Below are 20,851 nucleotides of genomic sequence, written 5' to 3' on the forward strand. Positions count from 1 at the left end.
AGAAAAGAAAAGAAAAGAAAAGAAAAGAAAAGAAAAGAAAAGAAAAGGCACAACCAAATATTAAGGAAACAGAAATTTCTCAGTCATAAAAATGTCAGTGACCTTTTAAAATTATTATTATTTAATATTTTCTTCTATTTTCTTCTGCTTTTTATTTTTTTCAAGTTCTCACACATTGAATGAAAAGTAGCATGGATCAACAGCAATTTATTGCATTAATAAGCTTATTCATCCAGCTGCTGAAGCTGTATTGAATAAAAATGAATTCTAAATAGCTAATAACACATTTTTACTGCCTCTTCTAGAATTCAAACCTTTAGTCTATGTCTGCTCACAAAATAATGTATGTGACAAAATGTAGCCTCAATAGAGAAAAACCATCTGCTAGAGTTCACAAAGGACAAATTTAAGAAATCATTTCTTGGCATGCTAAAACCACATGTTGAAATCCTGTCAAGCTCAACTGGTATTATTTTTGGCAGGATTAACCATATGAGCGCAGAGATTAAAAAGCAGAATATCCTATGATTATAAGCAATGTATGTACTTTCTGAACAAACAAGCAACTGCATTTCTGACACTGCAATTTTGTGTTTGTTGTACATCCCTCGTCTTTCAAACAATCTATTGAGAAGCAATGGTAAAAAACAATTATACTTTATAAGCAAAAGTTTATATGTATTTATATCTTCTTTTTGGGCTACATCAATGTTCACATCCAAATTTGTAGCAGATCTCTGCTTCTAGGAAAAAGTCAGAACTTCAATATGAATGAGATTCGGATTTTCATGTCTGCATCAAAATCCAAACTTCTTGTCTGTAGTCAAGGTTTGGCTTATTTTAGGGTCTGGGATTTTGTATCCAACACTGATAATTTGCATGTATTTCCAATTGTCCTCTGAAGCCTAGTCTGATTCTGGCTTATATATTCAGAGAAATTATCTGAGAAAGGTATCTTTTTATTTTTAATGAAACAATATATTATATACTTGCTATTTATGTGCAGTTAACTCATCAATTTGGCACCTCACAGTATTATTTCCTGAAACTATCATTTTTTTAATATGCAATGAAAGTCAGAGGCTGCACTCCAGAAAATACAGGATACTTTTCAGGAATGGGACTGAGCAGAGCATCCTCATCTATGCAGATGCCTCCAAAGTCCCCACCACGAAGGCTTCTGCAAAATGGCTGTCCAGGAGGTAACATGAATGCAAGCCCACCAAGGCCAGCAGGCTCTTTTCTCCCACTGAAGTTTGAATTGCATCGTGGTCATACACCTTCTCATAAATCAGTATAGTTCAACTATCAAATGCAGTTTGACATTTTAAGGATTGTATTTGCTACAGAGGATATGAAGTGAGAAATGCAATTCGGGAAATATTCCATATTTTGGTAAAGGATGCCTAAATGAGTTTAACTAGCTTTCAGCCAGGAGGAGGGGGCATCCTAGTTCTGTATCCATTGATACTTGGAACCGTTTTGATCAGATTCTAGTGATGGCTCTAACAATGGGCTAGTGCCAGTCCTATAAAGTATCTGTATAGACTTTACGTGATGCACAGGGATCAAGTTAACTCCTGTTCTTTGTGGAAAATTTTCAGAATTTTTCTAGGAAAGGAAGTAAGTAATGCAATTATTCTGTTCATGGACTGAGCATTTTAAGAAACAGGCTCTTTGGCACTAACAACACATGCTTGAAATGCAAAGCATTAGAAACTTTGTGGTCATTATTTGGCCAAGACTATGCAGTGCAGCATGTTGAGTCTCTGTATGGCATTGCCCTCTGTGTCATCACCTCACAACAAGACCCACTATGTAATTTGAATACAAGTAGATATCAACTGGATTTTTCTCCTGTATTAAAAAACTTTACACATCTAAATACCTTTTAGACATCTTGAGATCCTGCACAGGATGATCCTGATGGACTAATCCAATCCTTCACAGAGCTCCTAAAAACCAGAAAACAACAGCAACTACCTGACAAATCAGAGGATAGCATCAGCCATCCAGTTTTCAAGCAATAATGAAATAACCATTGCTTCAGTTGCCCTCAGCTTTTTCTAAGCCAGCTGGCATTATGCTACAGGGAAATTACACATCCATTTTGATTATTTACTTTCATGTGCACTCTGTATTCCTCACCCTCCCCCTGGATTTAACAATCATTACTGTTAATAAGGGCCAGATCAGTGAGTGCTGAGGGTCCAATTCAAAGGCCAAAAAAGTTAATGGGAGGCCATTACATTTTGGATCAAAATCATGCTTTCACACCCAGACAACTTCAGTGAAAGCTATGCACTCAGCTCCCATGTCACTCTAGCAAGAGCAGTGCATATGTATCCGCAAGTGTTTTAAGGAGAGAATATCGTTGGAAACCACTGCTGAGTAGAGTTTATCAACATGGTAAGATAATGTCACAATGCACAGGAAAGGCTAATGGTGCCTGCAATACTGTGGATTAACTTTAAAATTTGATGAGGACACTTCCAAATCCATCGGTTCCTACAGTCAGCAGTTCATTGATGGTCATTGGTAAAGATAGACAAGAAAGAGGTGAGGTTAAAAGCCTCTTGAGGAGCTAGGTGATCAATTCTTTCCAATTTTAATGGGAACTTAACATCCAAAACTTGCTGCCAAGGGAAATAGATGGGAAGAATATAAAAATTGCTGGCCTGGGACTTAAATGAAAAAGAAATGTAATAGAAGAATTTTGCAATTTTGTTTTCACATCTGATTTTACACCAACGGCTGGTAGTGTTGGAAAGTAGTTAAACAACATGTAAGGAGAGAGAAAATAGTGGCTAAAGCCGACAGTTTAGATCCTGAAGGAGATAAATGAAATGTACTCAGCGGATGATCCTTATCTGAACACAAGCTGTAGGGTAAAACATAAGCTTCAATCAGCTCCTGCAAATAATTTGAGCCCAATGCCATAAGTGCCTTAAATTAAATCCCTCTCAACAGGAGCCAATCTAAATCATTAAACATATGTCACATAGAGAGCTATAATCACTACAAGTGTTGTCTACATAGCATTTAATTTACATAGAAAATGTATTGCAGTTGTTAATTTGACCATTTTTCAATGTTCAGTATCTCACAGAAAACACACATAGTTAGAAGCAACACTTGTTCTGTCACCAAGCAAAAACTGCATGTGCACATAATTCTGTTACACAGTTTGTTGTGGCATATGTAACTGAAAGAAAGCTTTCTTGCCACACACGAGCACCCTGCCTTTTCAAGACCTCCATCATGATTTATTGCTCCCTTCAGAATTTCTCCAAGCCAGGCGGGATAGTTGGGTAATCTGCATCTATCTTCTACCATAAAAAGGAGCAGAATTTCATCCCCTTCCCTCAAAACAGAGCCCATTAACTTCTACATGACTGTGGCACATGTTTCAGAACGGCACTTAGTGTTGATCTGAATAAATTACAACCTGTCGAGGAGTAGCGTTCTGGCTCGTAGTCTTTAAAACCGTCTCTGTTTTTCAGAATCATACACTCTGTCAAATGTCACATCCTTGGAGGCAAAAGTGAAAAGAAAAAGAGAAAGAAGCAAATTTCCCTTTCTCTGTGTTGTTTGTGTTATAAAAAACTTTCAGAAATCTATGGGCATCCACATCATTTGTGGCTCTTCCATTTGAGTGTTAGGGAAAAGAATAAAAAAAATAGAGACTTCTCTATCTCTGTTATGCTTCATGCACCAAACACATCTTTAAATACAATAATCAACAAGTCAGTTTTCCTTCTATTCTTCAGTGAATGTTGGAAGTAAGCCGTGTGGAAGAGTAAATAGAAGTAGCTTGAGCTTCAGAGATACTGAGATCAGAGTCATGCCCAGCGGGCACCAGCATTTCGTAGGCACAAAACAACTAAGCAAAGCATAAAGGAAAAGACGTATATCCAAACAGTAAGCCAAAGCAGCCTCTTTGTCACACTGTCTCCAGCCAGCAAGCATTTAAATAGCAGGGTTTTGCTTTAATAGCTTATTTCTTCAATTACTGAAACCAAAATGATAACACAAAGGAGTAGGCATATGGTTTAAATACTAATTTTATTGAATACAGGGGAAAAAGTTCCCCTGGGAACAAGGGGACAAGGGGACAAGAGACAAGAATCACATACTCTTGATACATGTCTGCCTGAATCTGAGGAGTGTATATGACAATCTTCAGGGCAAGATTGTCCCATTTCTGAAGCACTTTTATTCAGCCACTGCTTTATACCCAGCTTTCCTTGGGATCTGACACATTCCCTTTGGAAGGTCTTCTTAAATGAAATTAATTATCTAAAAATCTTAGTCCAGTAAGTCTTTTAGAGTCTCTGTTCATGCTTAACAAGAGCTAATGGAGTTGCTTGATCTGGCAGTTCTCTTTGTCCGGTTTCTGCAGCCATGAAACACAACAGCTCCAGCAATTTGAAACAATCTCAGCTCTATTGATACAGAAATCTGTCCTAGGATTTTCAGCATGAGAAGAACAGTTTCATTTTAAGGCAAAAAACTAGCCTTGATGTCACTTTGAACATACAGCCCTAACACATGCCTTCCAAAATATGGAAGACCTTTCAGATGTAAAAAATGTCAAGAAAAATCAAAATAGCACAAGATATAAGAAGCTTTGTATGCAGAGAGGAAACCTGAGTCACCTAGCAAGGAAATCTAATTTTTCTTGAGCTGAAGTTTTAATTTAATTCTAAACTTAAGTTTTCCTCTTCTGATTGATGGTGATACATTGAAATTATGACTATGTAATGAGTTTCAAGCTATACTTTATGCACCGCGCTAACTATAATTAATTACAATTTCCTCTTCATAGCAAGGTTACTTTAAGGACTTTTAGTTGAAATTTCTGACAATCAAACTATAATACATTTTAAAAAAATACATGAAAGCTATACTTCAGGTTTTGTACGTTGGATATTTTAGGAATGATTTAATCGCAGTATTCAATTAATGAGTCCAGAGAGGCAGTTTCCAGTTTTTCAATGAGTAGATATTTTCTTTCTTTTTTCCTAAATCATTAAAAAATATTTTGTAGTTTAATTGTGACTAACACATTTGTAAAGTTTTCCACAACCAAATTCTACCCCTTTTGTAAAAGTATATATCTAACTTTTCTACTGATAATTGCAGCTAAGTGTAATAAAACTCTGATTAATACATGTCTTATCTATAATAACAGACATATCTAACTAACTTGTTAATAATTCCAGATGAAGCTGCTCCTACTGAATCATACTGAGTGTTTACCCACGAGGAAATGGAGTTTGTAATATGCTACCAGAGCCTGTAGGAGATTTTTTTTTGCAAACCTTTGTCTTGAGAGAAGTCAGTGGAAAGATTTGGTCTTCAGTTACATTGATTACCTATAATAAGCAAGGCTAGATCAGGATTAAAAAACAAAACAAAAAACAGAGAAGGAAAACAGTCCTGCAGTGGCAGAATGTTGGATAGAACAAACAAGGAGATGTAGAATTTAAAAGTGTATTTTCAGTGCAGCACAATCTCAAGCATTCATTGTGTAAGTGCAAATAATCGCCAACATACTCACTGCATGTAACAAGCAAATCTGCCCAATAATGAAAAATCTGCACAAAAACTACATATTTGGATAGGAAACTGATAGCTGCCAATGCACTCCTCCCAGTGTCGTGTTATTTCAGCTGAATCACTCTTACACCATCTTTTAAATGGGAAAGAAGACTACTTCAGCTTTGCAGTAAAAATCCAGAGATCAGTGTGTACAGTAATGCTACAGCAGTTTAATTTGCAACCGAGTATAAAGTAAGGTACATTCTGAGTTCTCATTAAAGCTTGCTGATGTGCAAGGATGTGTGTTTCAGGGATCATTTCAGGGATCATTTTGTTGTTTGTTTTTAAGAATTTTAGGTGGCTTTTACAGAGTGCATTGAAACAAATCTCATTTGCTGCACATAGCCCTTGAAACATAGAAAGAAGTGCTATATGCAAAACACTCTGGATGAGAAAAAAAGAATAGAAGGAGATTTGGTTGCTATAGTCTTTTCCACTTGGTTTTATACTGAATTCATCCCTAAGGATCAACTAGTAATTCTCAGCATGGGATTGCCTGAGTCTGAGAATGATTGCTGGTGCAACAGGCATTCCTGTGTATGCCCTAGATAAAAAGCATTACATGTTTGGCTTTTATCTAGTCAGTAGATTGCTGGCTCAGGTATCCTGAAATTTGCCAATGCTTCGTATATTTGGCTTGCCTAGAATATCCTGCTTTAATAGCTTTTGTGAATAATTTGAGTGGGGGCCTATGAAACCCAGAGACTGATGTATGAATGAAAAGTTTGGATTCAAAGAACATCTGACATCTGGGGATATTCAGCATTAAGAAAAGCGGTGCTACAACAGGGAAGTTGCCTAGTGAAAGGATTTCTGGAGTTAAGGCTCTTATGTCCCCTCTAATTTATACCCCGTTATGCATAAGAATTTAAAAACTGTACATTTCTCCATCAGATGGTTAAGCTTTGCTGTGAACTCTTGGTTCCATCTCTGCATCCTAAGTATTTTCAAATCCGTCTTGTGGGAACAAGAATATATCATGTTCTTTGGAAAACAAAAAAAGAAACATTAAAAGAAAAAACTGTTCCTATAGTTGTTATCAAGTCCAGTTTGGGTTTGCACTCCAAATCTCCACTGAGTTTGCATAATTTAACATTCCCTAAAGTTGAGAGCAGGTGTAGATACACTCTCCTTACACTTGTTACTTTAACATTTGCAAATGTAGAAGCGAATAAGATATTTTTCAGAACAAAATGTCCCTCAGTAGTTTCATAAGTAGAAATGTTCCAGATTTATAATTATGAAGGGAGATTTAATTTGCAGAAACCTCAACTAAGTATCTTTTCAAGAGTCAAACATCATTATTATAAAGAAATATGGCAACTCAAAGTGCGAATACTGATTAAATATTACTTCTGAGAGTGGTGCAGTTGCAAAACTTGCCATCCTCATCCTTAAAGACACAGTCCTAGATAAGCCTAAGCCTACTTTGATGCTTTACTTTACAAGATCGAAAATGTATATTGATATTTTTCTTTAAAGCGGCTGTTGTACTGACGGTGCAGTATAAAGAATACCTTCTTTAGAAAAATTAAAGCCCATTTTCTGTCTTTTCCTTTTGGATATGTGGGTATTTAAGGATGAAACTACATGAATGCTAGCATGAGAGACTGAGTAATCCAGAAGGATGGAGGGAAAATATATTTATTTAAAGTTGCAGGAATAAGAGATAAACTCTGAGAAAATCCTGCTGATTTCAACTTGCTGGCATTTCACAAGCCATGGAGAACAGTCAGTGAAGTGCCTCAACTCAGTGGTTTACTTGGGGTTTCAAGAGAATCAAAATAGCTGACACTGTGGGAAATCTGCTGACACTTGGTTTTGTATCCTTCCACTACAGGAGAAGACTAATGAAGGGGAACAGGTATTTATTTTAATGAAAATCAATTTGATCATTCATGTCTTTCTTTCAAATTTATGGTTTTAATCCTGACTTTTATATGTATTTTTAATTAAACATGTCATGATCTGAGTGACTTATTGCAATCTTATCTGTATTTTGTCACTCTTTCTGGAGTTCTGCAAGGCTTCCAGTCCTATTGTAATAGGTACATTTGTGCAAAAGAGCAGTCTTGGGAAAAACTCTTCCACTAGGCTGGCTGTGGCTTGAACATTGTGTATGGACTGTTTTGGGGGTGGGTTTCCTTAGCTGTTTTTGTCAGAGGAAATAAAAAGCTCTTCCACAGCACAGTGTTTTCCTAATAGATGTGTTATGTAGTTCCCTTATAAGCCAAAACCAGCTCAGTGAGCCGTGTGTCAAGCTATGTTTTAGTAATGCTTGTCTTCCGGGTTCTGAGCATCTACTTTTATATAATGGCTATAAAACATAGTTGTTGCTCCTCTTTGCTGAGGTGTTACAAGAAATGCCATCTTTTCAGCCCCATCAGAAGCACACTTGTCTTGATTCTCCATCTCTGAAACAGTTGTATTTAAACGACTTTTGGGCCAAACCCAGTTTGCCTCTAAATTATGCTGAAGCAGACCTTAAGGGAAAAAAAGGCAGCAATCCTGGGGCCATGCTTTGTGGTACTGCAAGTGATAGGATGCACTGTGGAAGGAGAAATGGGGAATAGCATCTTTCCTGTGCTGATCCCCTTTCTCCCTGCTCTGCTGAGGACCTGCATCTCGCAGGACCAGAAACACAGCCCAAACAAGGAGGTGCCAAGAACTTCCCCAGTGCTGCCTCTGGTGTGCTTTTGAAGTTGAGTCAGCAAGATTTCTGATTCAATTAGTAGGTATCTTCTCCATTTTATCTTATCTCCAGAGTGTGAGAAAACATTCAGCCTCAGTCAAGACTACCCTAAGCAGTTATTTTTAAGAATACTCCAAAACAGAACATTCATATAATTTCCAAGAGATATCTCTGCTGTAGCTCGCTTAGCTGTGGGTTCCTTGGAATACCCACCCAGAGAAACCCATGTCAGTCATTTCTGTATCAATAGCTCACTGCCTTTAGGGGAATTGTAACTGCTGGATTCCAGAAAGAAAAGAGCAGTGAACCAAAGCGCAAAAAGTTCTCCCTACCGATTCTAACCTCCCTCCACTGCCACTTCCATTCTGGAAAGGATGTTCTTTTGGATCCTCTGTGATCTGAGTTTATCCATGCTTTTTCAGGATAAACTCAGATTTCTTCAGCTTTAATAAAGACCTTCTGTTCCTAAGCATCTTACGTATACTAGTGCTTAATAGGCACTCACAAAGAGTACATACTTTTTAAAGACATAACCTTGAACTTTCAGCATAAAATGGCTGTTTACTGAATAATGCACATTTCAAAGAGCAGCCTAGGATTTGAAATCTGGCTTTCTATTTCTGTCTAAGAGCTTGAGAAAAATGGCTAATCCTGAAGTAGTGCTATTGTGTACTTGAACTCACAGTTGCTTCATGGCAAAGCTATATTCCTGTGGCTCAGGACTGCTCTCCACATAGAACAACCAACCTCTCCAGGGCTTCAGCCAAGTGAAGCTGTACATTTTTCTGTGGGTCATCTGCTGTCAGAGTGCAGAAAATAAAGTGATGTGACTACACATGATGTATTGATTACTGCTTTCTGGGAAGTGTAACATCTTGTAGGAACGGCAAAGTAAGATGGTGAAGTGCTATTTGCACAAATGTACTTCCTGTTTTAAGATGGTACCTACGTACAAGCATGTAGCTTTTTGTGTGAATAACTGAACTGAATTCAGTTTTCTTTGCTGTTGTTTTAGATAGGGCCTCTATTGCTCCATTTGGAGAAGTTACTTCTTGGTTTCTTTGGACATAAAGTAAAATTACTTTGCATCTGTGAGAAATCTGAATATATTTTTATGCATACTAATACTTCAGTGGCGAATCTAACTAAAGCCAAAGCCAGTAAGTACAACTTCCAGCAAGCTCTACTTTCTTGTTGCCTTTTCCACACTTTTTCACTTTCAGAAGCATTTCACAGTCCAGCATGTAATCAGCAATATGTTAGAATATCTGAAAGGGAAGTCCCCTGGCCCTGACAGATATGTAGGAAAACTGTATGTGAAGGAGTGCTCAGACATATTTAAAGATATACCAGAAAGTATGTTTCTCTTTCAGCAAGACTTTATAAATTGTTGCAGCCTGGTAGGTATGAGAAAATTCGACCAATACCTACTGAAACTGGTATAATCGTTAAGGTTGGCAAAGACCAAAGATCACCCAGTCCAGCTGTCAGCCCATCCTCACCATGCCCTCTTCCCACGTCCCTCAGTGCCACATCCACACGGCTCTTGAACACCTCCAGGGACGGTGACTGCACCACCTCCCTGGGCAGCCTGTGCCACTGCATCACCTCTCCTTCTAAGAAATTCTTCCTAATATCCAACCCAAACCTCTTCTGTCATGACTTAAGGCCACTATCCCTCTCATTCTAACACTTGTTACCTGAAGAAAAGAATTACCCTTTACATCCCTATCCATCATAAGTGCTCACACTGAACAAAAATATCCATGTGAAGAACCCACTGTGCTGGCCTTTGGCTTTCTCGCTGTCTTGCTGGCAGTTTTTCCCACAATGGCACTGGGCTGGGTGGCCTGGGGAGTCCTGAAGAGAACAGATCAGTTTGTAACACACATCATGATTAAAATATTGCTATGCTGTATGTGAAGACTTGATTTGCCATGTACCTTCACAACATGCAATATACCAGCTGTAGTAGGCACAGAAGCCCTGAAGGTACACACATGCAGTGGGAAAGCATGGTGATGTAACCTTGAATGTCTTTCAGTGCCTTTTCCAGGTGAACTGCTCCTGGGGAAAACATCTCACACAATATCAGATCTTGTTGTCTGTAAAGTTCATCTACCTATTACGAGCTCCAAAAAGAGAAGTGAGAAAATTCTTATTTCCTTCAACTTGCTGCAAAAATAGCATCAGATGGGACCCAATGTTTCACATGTAATGAGTAATTAGAACCAATTCTCTCCCTCTCCCGTGTTTCTCTCCTTTGATATTAAAGCTGCAATGCATGAAGAGCTGGTTCACCCAGGAAAGTGTGGTTGTGTGGGAAAAAGAATAACAAATAATACAAATAGCGTATGTACTATCCTGCATTTTTAGTGCCTGCTGACTGGTCTCTGCATCAGATGAAAACAATAAAGTACAAGCAGTAAGACAATCATTTTTGAAAGTTATCAAATAAAGAGTTTGCACTTCTAGTTTCTTCCTAGTGCTACCATTGTATTGCAAAGACACATGTAAATCAGGTCAATCACTTTTTCCCCCGTAAAAATAGAAGAATTTTATTATTTCAAAATTCTATAAAGTGAATTGTGCTGATTGAGCCCTCGGGAAATATCTCCACAATAAAATGATAAAATCAGATAGATCCCACTCACTAATCTTTGTATCTCTGTATCTTAATACACTCAACTTTTTACTTATGTACATACAGACATACGTATTTTTGTCCCTATGCTTTTCAAAGGATAAAAGCATAGCTGAATGCAATTCTTTGCTAGTCTGCAGATAATTACAAGAACCTGGTCTTGGTCATTAACGTTGGAAAAGACCTGTACTATCACCTAGTCCAGCCATCACCTCCACCATGCCCACTGACCACTGATAGCAAAGACTCTACTGATGCTACAGAGTAGTCTCAGCACAGCCCCAGAAGTGGATTTCAGTCATTTAGTTTTGAACCTTGGAGTATCAGTTTGTCAAATATTCAATGACCTTTCTAAAAACAAATCTAACCTCACAAACAAATGCAATCCTCACATTTGCTGACTTTGACACTTTGGTTGCAACCTTTTCTTTCTGCACAAGGTTGCAGGTCATTGAACCTGCCCCAGGTTTCAGTTTTTTGTTACACAGTCATGGAAAGGAAAATGTTACTTTCACCCCAGCCCCCCAAAGCCAGTCCTTCTCTGCTAGTTTGGTTGTGGATTTCTTGTAGTTTGTAGAAACTTGTAGCTACAAAGATTATAAAAACAGACATGGGGATTCCTGTTGAGGACCAGAACATGATTTTCCCTTCTATGCCCATTTCCTCTTCTTATTTTTGATTTTGATGGCTGGAAATAATGCAGTTAGAGCAGGGAAAGGATATGGGCTCTCAGTATTGTTTGTCATGCATCCCAAAAGGAGGAGGCCACAGCAGGATGAAAAATTGCAGAAGGATCATGTTCCAGATTCAGGAACTGGCAGCAGTAGTGAGATGGCTGTGACACTTGGCAGGGTATATAGGAGGAAATCAAAGGCATGCTGGACAGGAACCAAACTGGGTGAATGTGAAGATGGCAAATGCCAAGGTAAGGACAGGAGCTTCCAAAAGGCAGGGAAAAGGCTGAAGCAGAGAGCAATGTGTGGAAGAGTTCCAAAGTAGGGTTTGAACAGATTGAAGAGGGAGTGATGGTAGAAAAGTCACTCGATCTCTCAGCTTCACTGTCTGTAAAATGAGGATGATAATATCTGCCTAACTCAGAGGTCCCCATTGCAAGGCTAAATTCACCCGTGCAAGGAATACTGATGTGTTTAGTTTATATTCCATAAGCCTCATGCAAAACCCATGCATTTAATTCCATTAAAACCTCGGGGAGTAAGCCCATTTCAGTCTGGATTTGTAAATACAAAATGCAATTACTGTTGGTTATAGGATTGTGATTGTTAATGATTATTTCTGAGAAACTTTTTTCTTTTTTTTTCAAATTCACACATAGAACAGAGTAGTTTTTAGGTCATATATAAATTGGAGTTAATAACCAATTTCTGAAGTAATCTTACACAGTCAGCTTTAAAAAGAAAGATATTTTTAAAATGTAAGCCTGTAAGTAATAACTCATTTGATTATTCTTTCCCTGTAAGATGAACACCAGCCTTAGCTCTGTGATGAGTACATTTACACTGGCTCTTGGTCAGGCACCTTATGGCAGAGGAGGAAACATCCTCTGCTAAGAGACAAAGGCGGAGGAAGTGCTTGGGATGTTTTCTAGTAAGTGCTTTCAGTCCCAGCGGCACTTTACACAAGTGAATATAACCTGCAGAAAAACCCTTTGTAAGTACTGTTTTGCCTTGCTCCATTTCAGTCCCACACCTCGAGCATGAGAGCTGTGTGTGAGCCCATAGCAATTTGGGCAGCAGAGCGCTGAGAGTCCATGTGTGTACTGACAGGGAGCAAGGACAAAATGTATGTTAATTTGGCTTTGTGAATCTCTTGCATTAACTTGGCATCAGCAACAGCTTCTCTTTCAGGAAGCCGGTGACACATAGCTGCACACTCATTAGGATTTTAACTCTCACTTCTCTTCAGCGTCTAACAGGTGGGTTTTAATGAGGTTTCGTGGACCCCATGGTGTTCAGATGGTACTGTGGGTAGGAGGAGAGGCTTCTCAAAGCAGCAGTCCCCTGGGATGTAGATGTTCAGATGTTTCTGGAAATCCTGCTAGTGGATCGCCTGCATGCTGTGGGACCAGAATGCCCTTGTGAGGCTCCAGTGGCTCAAAGCTTCAGAGATGAAGCAGTACCTTCCAGTGGGCCACGTGCCTCCACATTACTGAATGAGAGTGTCACCCTGTGCAAAAAACATTTCCCCAGGCCAATGAGAAAGTGCACATCAATGTTAAGCTATGAAAAGAGCATGCAAGGAAACATGGACATCAACCACATAGAATCTTAGTTTTATCCTTGACTGAAGAGAGCTGTGAATCATAGAAAAACACATTTTTTTCCAGGGAGGAGAAAAATTCCTGTGTCTTTATGAGAAAAATCTTAGCCATCATCAGTATTTTTCCATTGTTCTTTGGTTGTATCTTTTAATATTGCAAACATTTCTTACTGCATGGTCAGCATGTTTGTTTTCAAATAGCAGTCTTTTAAAGTGTAGAACCTCAATAGAACATAAACAACATAACAGCTTTCAGGTTTATTAATTCCTCCTGTTTCTTGCTTTAATTTCTGTCATAATATCAAAATACTTGTAATTAGTACTAGTATGCTCACATCTGGAGTGATGTGTGTGAATGAATAGCTGTGCTGCAACTTAAGGGGCTGGAAATGCTGGCTCTAGGACCAAGATAGTATGCTAGGAGATGAAAATTTGCCAGTAAATAAAAATCCAGGCAGCATATTTTTAAAATCTCATTGTGTCTAGTGGTGGCTTGACTTATGGTCTTTGAAAATTTTATCTTGTATTCAGCAATTCTTTTCTCTATTTTAACAACATGAACACATTTTTTGCCCACACTGCCAACATTTTCCACTGGTCAAAAAGTAGAAAGAATTACTCTGGTGATAAAGAATTTTAGATTTTCCAGATGGCAGTTCAATAGCTGATACACACAGCAGCCTCCCAGTGTTTAAAGGAGGTTGATCCCTGGTTCAGTGTACAAGACTGGATGCAGATCTGCCTCATATAGCCACCAGTGAGCTGGGGAGACTTGCAGAAAATTTATTTGGGAAATCTGAAGTTTATCCACTGAGATAATGAATGTCTGAGTGTCCCAGAGCAAGATCTAAATTTGAAAAATAGCTGCTGTTTCGGCATATCCATGGCAACCATTGGTTTTCAGGCTGGCTTAAGGGATGAACATGTTTTTTCTCTTTCAGTCTCCTTTAGGTGTCAGAGCGTAACACAGACCTCCTTCAAAAGCAATTGTATTTTTACACCTCTGTTTTGCAAGCTATCAGGGCTATTTCTGTAAGCCTACCTTCATTTCACTTGGCCTTTTTGAAGTACTTCAATAGGGAGTAAAAAACAAACAAAAAAAGCAGTGCATTAAAACACTGTTCTTTTCTTAGCTGTGGAGTAGGTAAAGAAAATCTGTCTGCAAGGAGAATATAGTTTTAAAAAAATATTTTCAGAAGTTTGCATTTAATTTTGAAAGCATCCAAGATGATTGAAATCGCAAAAATTCAGTCATGTCTAGTCAGGCAACTCTGCATATGTGCAGCTAAGAGAACACACTAGATCTGCTGCATTGGGGCTGAAATTTGTTTGAGATATTTTGCATTGAGGAAACCCAACCAAAAAAGCCTGGAGAGATAGGTCAATAACTGCCATCAGAAAGGTCAACAACTTTTAGCTGTTACTGTTCATGGCAGGTTTTAAAATGGGGACAGAGAATTTTTCCAATAACAGGCTTTTGAGCTCTGCCTTGTCTTGAAGTGAAATGTTGATATCCGTTGAATGGTATGGAAATTGATTCAGTCATGACCTTTTCTAAAACTCTCTCAGTCTATGATGACCCCCATTAACCGGAAATGTTTGCTTGCTCAGAAGGGCTGGAGCCACTTTTTCAGGTGTCTACTGAGGTGTGCTTTTGTATTTTTGACATTTTACTTGCTGTAGCTTTTTTTTTTTTTTTTCCTTCAAAGGATGAATGGGAATGATGCTTTGTCATATTTGTCAGTTTGACTCGAATACCTTGCTGTTGTCTGAAGAGCAGTCACTCATGGTTCAGATCTTGTTTCTATTAGAGGAAGATTAGCCAAGTAGGCATGTTCCTCTTACTTTCCTCAGCTAAATTAGGAACAGGGGCATATACAGCTTTTCTCTTCAGTCTCTGATACATGACTTTGTAAAGTAAATGCAAAAAGTGAAAAGCATCTTTACACACACACTGTACACTGAAGCAGGTTTATTTGTTAAATGAACACGACTACTGGCTCTCCCACTGATGTTCTTATGTGTGGCTGAGGGAGTTGCTCCTTGCATACAATAAAATCAAGTAATGTAGGTCTGGCTTTACCTCTCCAGAGTCTGTGAGCAACAGGGCATGTGGGATCAGAGCATGGGCATGCTTCTCAGCTGTGTCTGCTGGCACAGCCACCGAGAAGTTTTGACATCCTCAAGAACCAAATCAGCTCCTATAGTTATCATACTCACCTTGCTTTGAGTACTCAGCTTTCTTGTGATTCAGGAGGCTGAAACTGCCCACCATGGGTGCAAGCACAGTGCCAGTGCAGAATCACAGAATCATAAGATATTACAAGTTAGAAGCAACGCACAGTGTCCATTGAGTCCCACTGCAGGCTCCACACAGGACCATCCAAAATTCAAACTCTATGCCCGAGAGAATTTTTCAAATGCTTCTTGAAGTGGGGCCATGCCCACTGCTCTAGGGAGCCTCAGCCATGTCCACTGCTCCTGAAGGAAAGATAGGTCTGCCTCTGCCCAGGACTAAGAAGCCTTTGGTTGGCCTATGAGAATACATATCATTTCAAAGAACAATTGGGATGGAAAGGAGGAAGATGAAAGGGAGGACTCTGTCCCTAGTAAATGCTACCAAGCCTACCCTGGATGGCAGTGCTTGTTTTTGAGCTTAGAAGAAACAGCCTCATTTCTTCAGTATCATTTGTATCTTGAGTTAACATTGATTTTTTTTCTTTCACTTGTACAATCCTTTGGCTAATTTGCTTTTAAAATGTTGTTTATTTAAACAAATAATCTGACAAACAGGTTCTTCATCAAACTTGTCAGTTAATCTGATCTTTCTCTTTTAACCTGAACCTTACAATAAATTCTAAGCTTGATGTCAAGCCATCAACAGAACATGAGAGAAGTGAAACGATTTAATAAATAGCTAGATTTTATTAAGAATACACAGATGAAAACACGACAGTATGGAACAGACCCTCTTCGTTGCAGGGTGTTGGACTAGGTGACCTTTGAGGTCCCTTCCAACTCAAACGATTCTATGATTCTATGACTGTATCTGCTGCTTTGTTTGTGGTACAAATTCATAGGCTGATTTGGCTCTTTTTACACACATAGATCCCAACAGAAAAGATCAAGCTCAAATCGGTAGCAGTTCTGGCTTTTCTCAAACTTCACTAACAGCAAACAATGATTTCCTTCATTAACTATATCATGGAGTTGTTTCATGGGCAGCAGGGTACTCCTTTAGTGCTTCCTTGAGGGTGTTATCAGGAGAATAGACAGCCAAGTAAACACTGAGTGGATTGAAATAGTGATGTCAGTAGTCTCCATACTTAGGAGACCATCCTATGAGTGGTGGGGGCAAGGAAGCAGTAGCTTTCAGAGACTCTGAATGGCATTGTGTTTAACAGTTCCAGTTTAGGAGAATGGCTGAAGGAGAACCCTGTGGAAGTTCTTGGGGTATGAGGGACTCAACCAGATCCTCTAGTGTGTACTCACAGCACAGGTCAACTGTGTCCTGGGCTGCATCACAAGAGGAGTGACCAGCAAGGATAGGGAGGGGATTGTCCCTCTCTGCTCTGCCCTCGTGAGGCCCCTCCGGACTGCTGTGTCCAGGTCTGGGGCCCTCAACACAAGAACAATGTGGAGCTGTTGGAGCGGGTCTGGAGGAGGCCATGAAGATAAGAGGATAGGAGCATCTCTCCTGTGAAAACAGGTTGAGAGTGTTGGGGCTGTTCAGCCTGTAGAAGAGAAGGCTTTGGGGAGACCTTACTGGGGCCTTCAAGTACCTAAAGGGAGCCCACAGGAAAGGTGGGGAGCAACCTGTTTTATCTGAAAGTGTAGCGATTGGACAAGGAGTAATGGCTTTAAACTAAAAATGCATAGATTAAGATTAGATATTAGGAAGAAATTTGTCATCTGGAACATGATGAGACACTGGCACAGGTTGCCCAGAGAAGTTGTGATTGCCCCTCCCTGCAAATGTTCAAAGCCAGCTTGGATGGTGCTTGGAGCAACCTGACCCAGTGGAAGATGGAAGATGTCCCTGCCCATGGCAGGGGGGTGGGAATAAGGTGATCCTTGAAGTTCATTCCAATCCAAACCATGCTATGATTCTACGATTCTATGAAATATAATTCATGTATATAATTATGACTATCTGTCCTAGTCTTATGCAGATCTATCCAGAGAATCTCACCAGCAAATTAAAGCATTTAACTGAAGTTCTCTATCAGAGCATTAGTGCTATGTTAACATGTATAAAAGAACACCTGACAATATGTTGAATGTGTACCAACGTATTGACTGTGCATCTGACTTTTAGAGAAATATATCTGATTATATTTGAAGTTTACGTGATGTTATATATGCAGTTTTGATTTGTTTGCTTAGCAAAACCTTCACTCTTTCCATCACTCCTCATTTCCCTCCACTCCTCCCCCCTGCCCAGTGAATCCTTATTCTTCTTTTTAGGGTAACAAGCAAAAATTCTGTAAAAATTTGCTAATGAATTATAAATAGCTCCTGAATATACATTAATTAAAATTAATCTCAATTTAATAGGCCACTGATTACAGGTCTGGAAAAAGTCCTCGTCCTGAAATGAAAAAGTTCTTGTGATTGTAGTATATATAGGACACAAAGCCTACTGCCAAGCTCCTTAACCAAAGGATGGTTAAAAGATGTTATTTGAAGTTAAATAAACAAAGAAACAAGTAACTAGAACAATCACAGCACAATAGTAGTTTCCATGATGGAGAAGATTTTTTGCTAACAATACGCTGACTGAATAGAATGCTATCTTAGGCTATTGATAATACTAATAGTTTTCCACCTTGTCATATGAAATAATGTTCTGCTAATTCTAGAGCAGGTCCAAGCAAAACATAACTATTGTACATCGCTGTCACAAGACTAAAACAGCATTATGGCCAACAGAAAGTACTTGTGTTCCTTAGATGAAAGATGGAAAAGTAAATTTTAGTGAACCAGAAAAGAGGTGAGCTTGTTGGTATCATTATTATTGTAAGGAGGAATTATAGGCTCTGAAAGAACTGCATACCTAAAATGCAAATATGAAATACATATAGTAAATTAAAACTTTGCTTAAATTGGCAAAATTTCTAAAGTTGTGTTTAGGTATTGTTATACATGGTTTTGAGAGATGTTTAGAGATGTTGTGTATTTGAGAGTGACTAGAAATAACTTGGGTTTCATAGCCTCCAGTTTTCATTGCTGAGTTAAAATTCAAAACAGGTTTTAATTCTGCCGTGTTTCCATTTTCTGATTGTCAGCTAATGACTGCACTACTCCTACATTGGTGATGTCAAAATTGCATTAGCTGAATACATTCTCATGCTCAGGAAATATTAAGTGATGGCTAAAGCTCAAATTTCACATGGGGAAATGTGAAAATACGAAACAGAGAAATCCAAAGTATTCTCTAGTGACTCGCACTAAATTAGTAAATTATACTTGCAAAATCAAGTACTGAAGCTGGAAATTGCTGTTTAAAGGAGCTATTTTTTTTCAAATTAGCTGTGTTTGTTACGCATTCATCAAATCCCAATACTCCCAGACAGCCTGAATGTGTTGTTGGCATTATATAATCTCAGAGGCTAGAGGGAGTAGACATCCCAGTATAAGTGGGACAGCCTATTTACTTGAAACATAGCCACCTTCCTGAGCTCAGAAAACATGAGAAAACAATTGATAATGCTTCCAAAATTAAAATCAAAATTGGTTCTTTACTTGCTTACATGTTAAAGAAAAATTCTGATTCACATAGTTTTTTTTATCAGCGATCAAGAAGTATGTACAATTTCAGTCTGAAAGATAAAAAATGAGTTCTGACAAACTGAACAGAGCTCAAAGAGCAGTTGCTTGACTGAAATTGTACAGAATGGGTTGGGACAACCTCATTGTTCAAATAGTTTGAAACAGATGTTAGGAGTTTAGAGGAAGAAGCTGAAAGCAGTTGTGATAGATGCAGCACTGTCCTTGCAAGGGGACTTCTAAATCAGTTCCATATTAGTACTGGTAGACATTACTCCCCAGGTGACATCACTTGCCATTTTGGCACAGAGTTAGAATCTTTTGTGGGAGCAGTGTGGCTCAGTTAGGTTTTATAACAAATTCAGCTTATACATTAATGATCTTTGAATAAGCAAAGCCATTCGCTGATGGCAAACAGTGATGCCCAAAGTGTAAGTAACAACAACAAAACAAGCCGTTCTAAGGCAAAGACCTCAAGAGGAAATTTCCAGTCAATTTCTCCTCAAGCTGCTACTGCTAAGCATGGAACTTGTACTGCCAGGATGTGTACACTTCAGAAAACATCTCCAACGTATCCGAATTGCATCTCTAAACATACATTAGAATGAGCAGGGCAAACAAAACCAATGAATACCACTATGTTTTTAGTTGGGAACTCAACAGAAGTTTTAACAAAGATTTAAGCATTTTACTTTAGGAAACCTGGATGATAAGCACGCATTATCTTTCACAGATGTTTGTCTAACCAACATTCAAAATACCAACCTAACCTATGGTGACATTGTAGATAAAAGCTAACGACCCAATGTGCTTTTGTTTTAGTGCTTTTAACTGTGATTTTAATTGTTTTCCTTTATGAATACAACCTATTTTTGTTCATAATTTATTTTTCTCTTTTATGTACAGTGATGAAGAGGTGAATAATACTCTCCTTTATCTCTATCAACAGGAGGGATCTTTGAAACTGTGGAAAATGAGCCTGTTAATATTGAAGAATTGGCTTTCAAGTTTGCAGTCACCAACATTAATAGAAACAGAACACTGATGCCTAATACAACATTAACCTATGACATCCAGAGAATTAACCTTTTTGATAGTTTTGAAGCCTCGAGAAGAGGTAATTATCTCAATTACTGTGTCAGTAACATATCTCTGTTCCATACCATGTTTCCACACCCTGATCTCTTTTCCTCCAGTTGTAGTATGTGTATACAAATGTTAACATAAGATTTTATATTTCAAAGTTACTTGAACCAAGAATCAAGCTGAGTTGGACTTGTCATATAGTTTCTGATGAAACACCTACATCCTGTCTGCATGCTAAGAGCCCCAGATGGAAGGTGGCAGGACTAACCACTTTTTCTTTCCAAAAAACAGATTTGCCACCTGGAATTCTGCAGAAAATGATCACTACCTAACAAGGAGCACAGTGGGATGTCACAACCCATAATTAGCACATGCACACAGATATCCATTATTCATAACAAATGATTTCTACTTTAAAGAGCAGAGACCAGTACTCTCTCAGTCCTGAAATATTAACACTTCAGTGGGTTAGAGATATGAGTGCAATTCTTCTGTTAAAAGCAACTGTACAACAAGGATTGGACAAGCTCTGAATTTTTTGCTTATTCTTTTATTGTTCCCAGAGGGAAAATTATTGCCCAATTATTTGTGTCTAATTTACTTCCAGAGTAAAACAGAAAGAGGAAAAAATACCGTAACTTTCCTTAAGCACAGTGTATTTCTTCACCTCTAGGAGGCAATCTTGAAGTTTGCTAAAAAATATTCAGGAGCCTAGTTCCTGGAATTGCATGGTGTGCATGCAATCTCAAGCAATCAAGTCCAGGAAAAGACCCATAAGT

At 38.5% G+C, this 20,851-nt stretch overlaps 1 protein-coding gene across 2 annotated transcripts in view; it reads left to right on the plus strand.

Annotated features, from left to right (window-relative positions):
• Window positions 1-20,851, plus strand: part of GRIK1 (glutamate ionotropic receptor kainate type subunit 1) — a 155,663-nt gene that overhangs the window by 63,582 nt on the left and 71,230 nt on the right. For both annotated transcript variants that reach the window (XM_042867762.1, XM_042867763.1), the window contains exon 2: window positions 19,936-20,103. In XM_042867762.1, coding sequence (XP_042723696.1) covers window positions 19,936-20,103 — 168 coding nt within the window. The remainder of the gene's footprint in view (window positions 1-19,935; window positions 20,104-20,851) is intronic.

The sequence above is a fragment of the Lagopus leucura genome, unplaced genomic scaffold (genome assembly GCF_019238085.1).
Source record: "Lagopus leucura isolate 7727_CA_CO unplaced genomic scaffold, USGS_WTPT01 Super-Scaffold_100001, whole genome shotgun sequence".
NCBI lineage: Eukaryota > Metazoa > Chordata > Aves > Galliformes > Phasianidae > Lagopus > Lagopus leucura.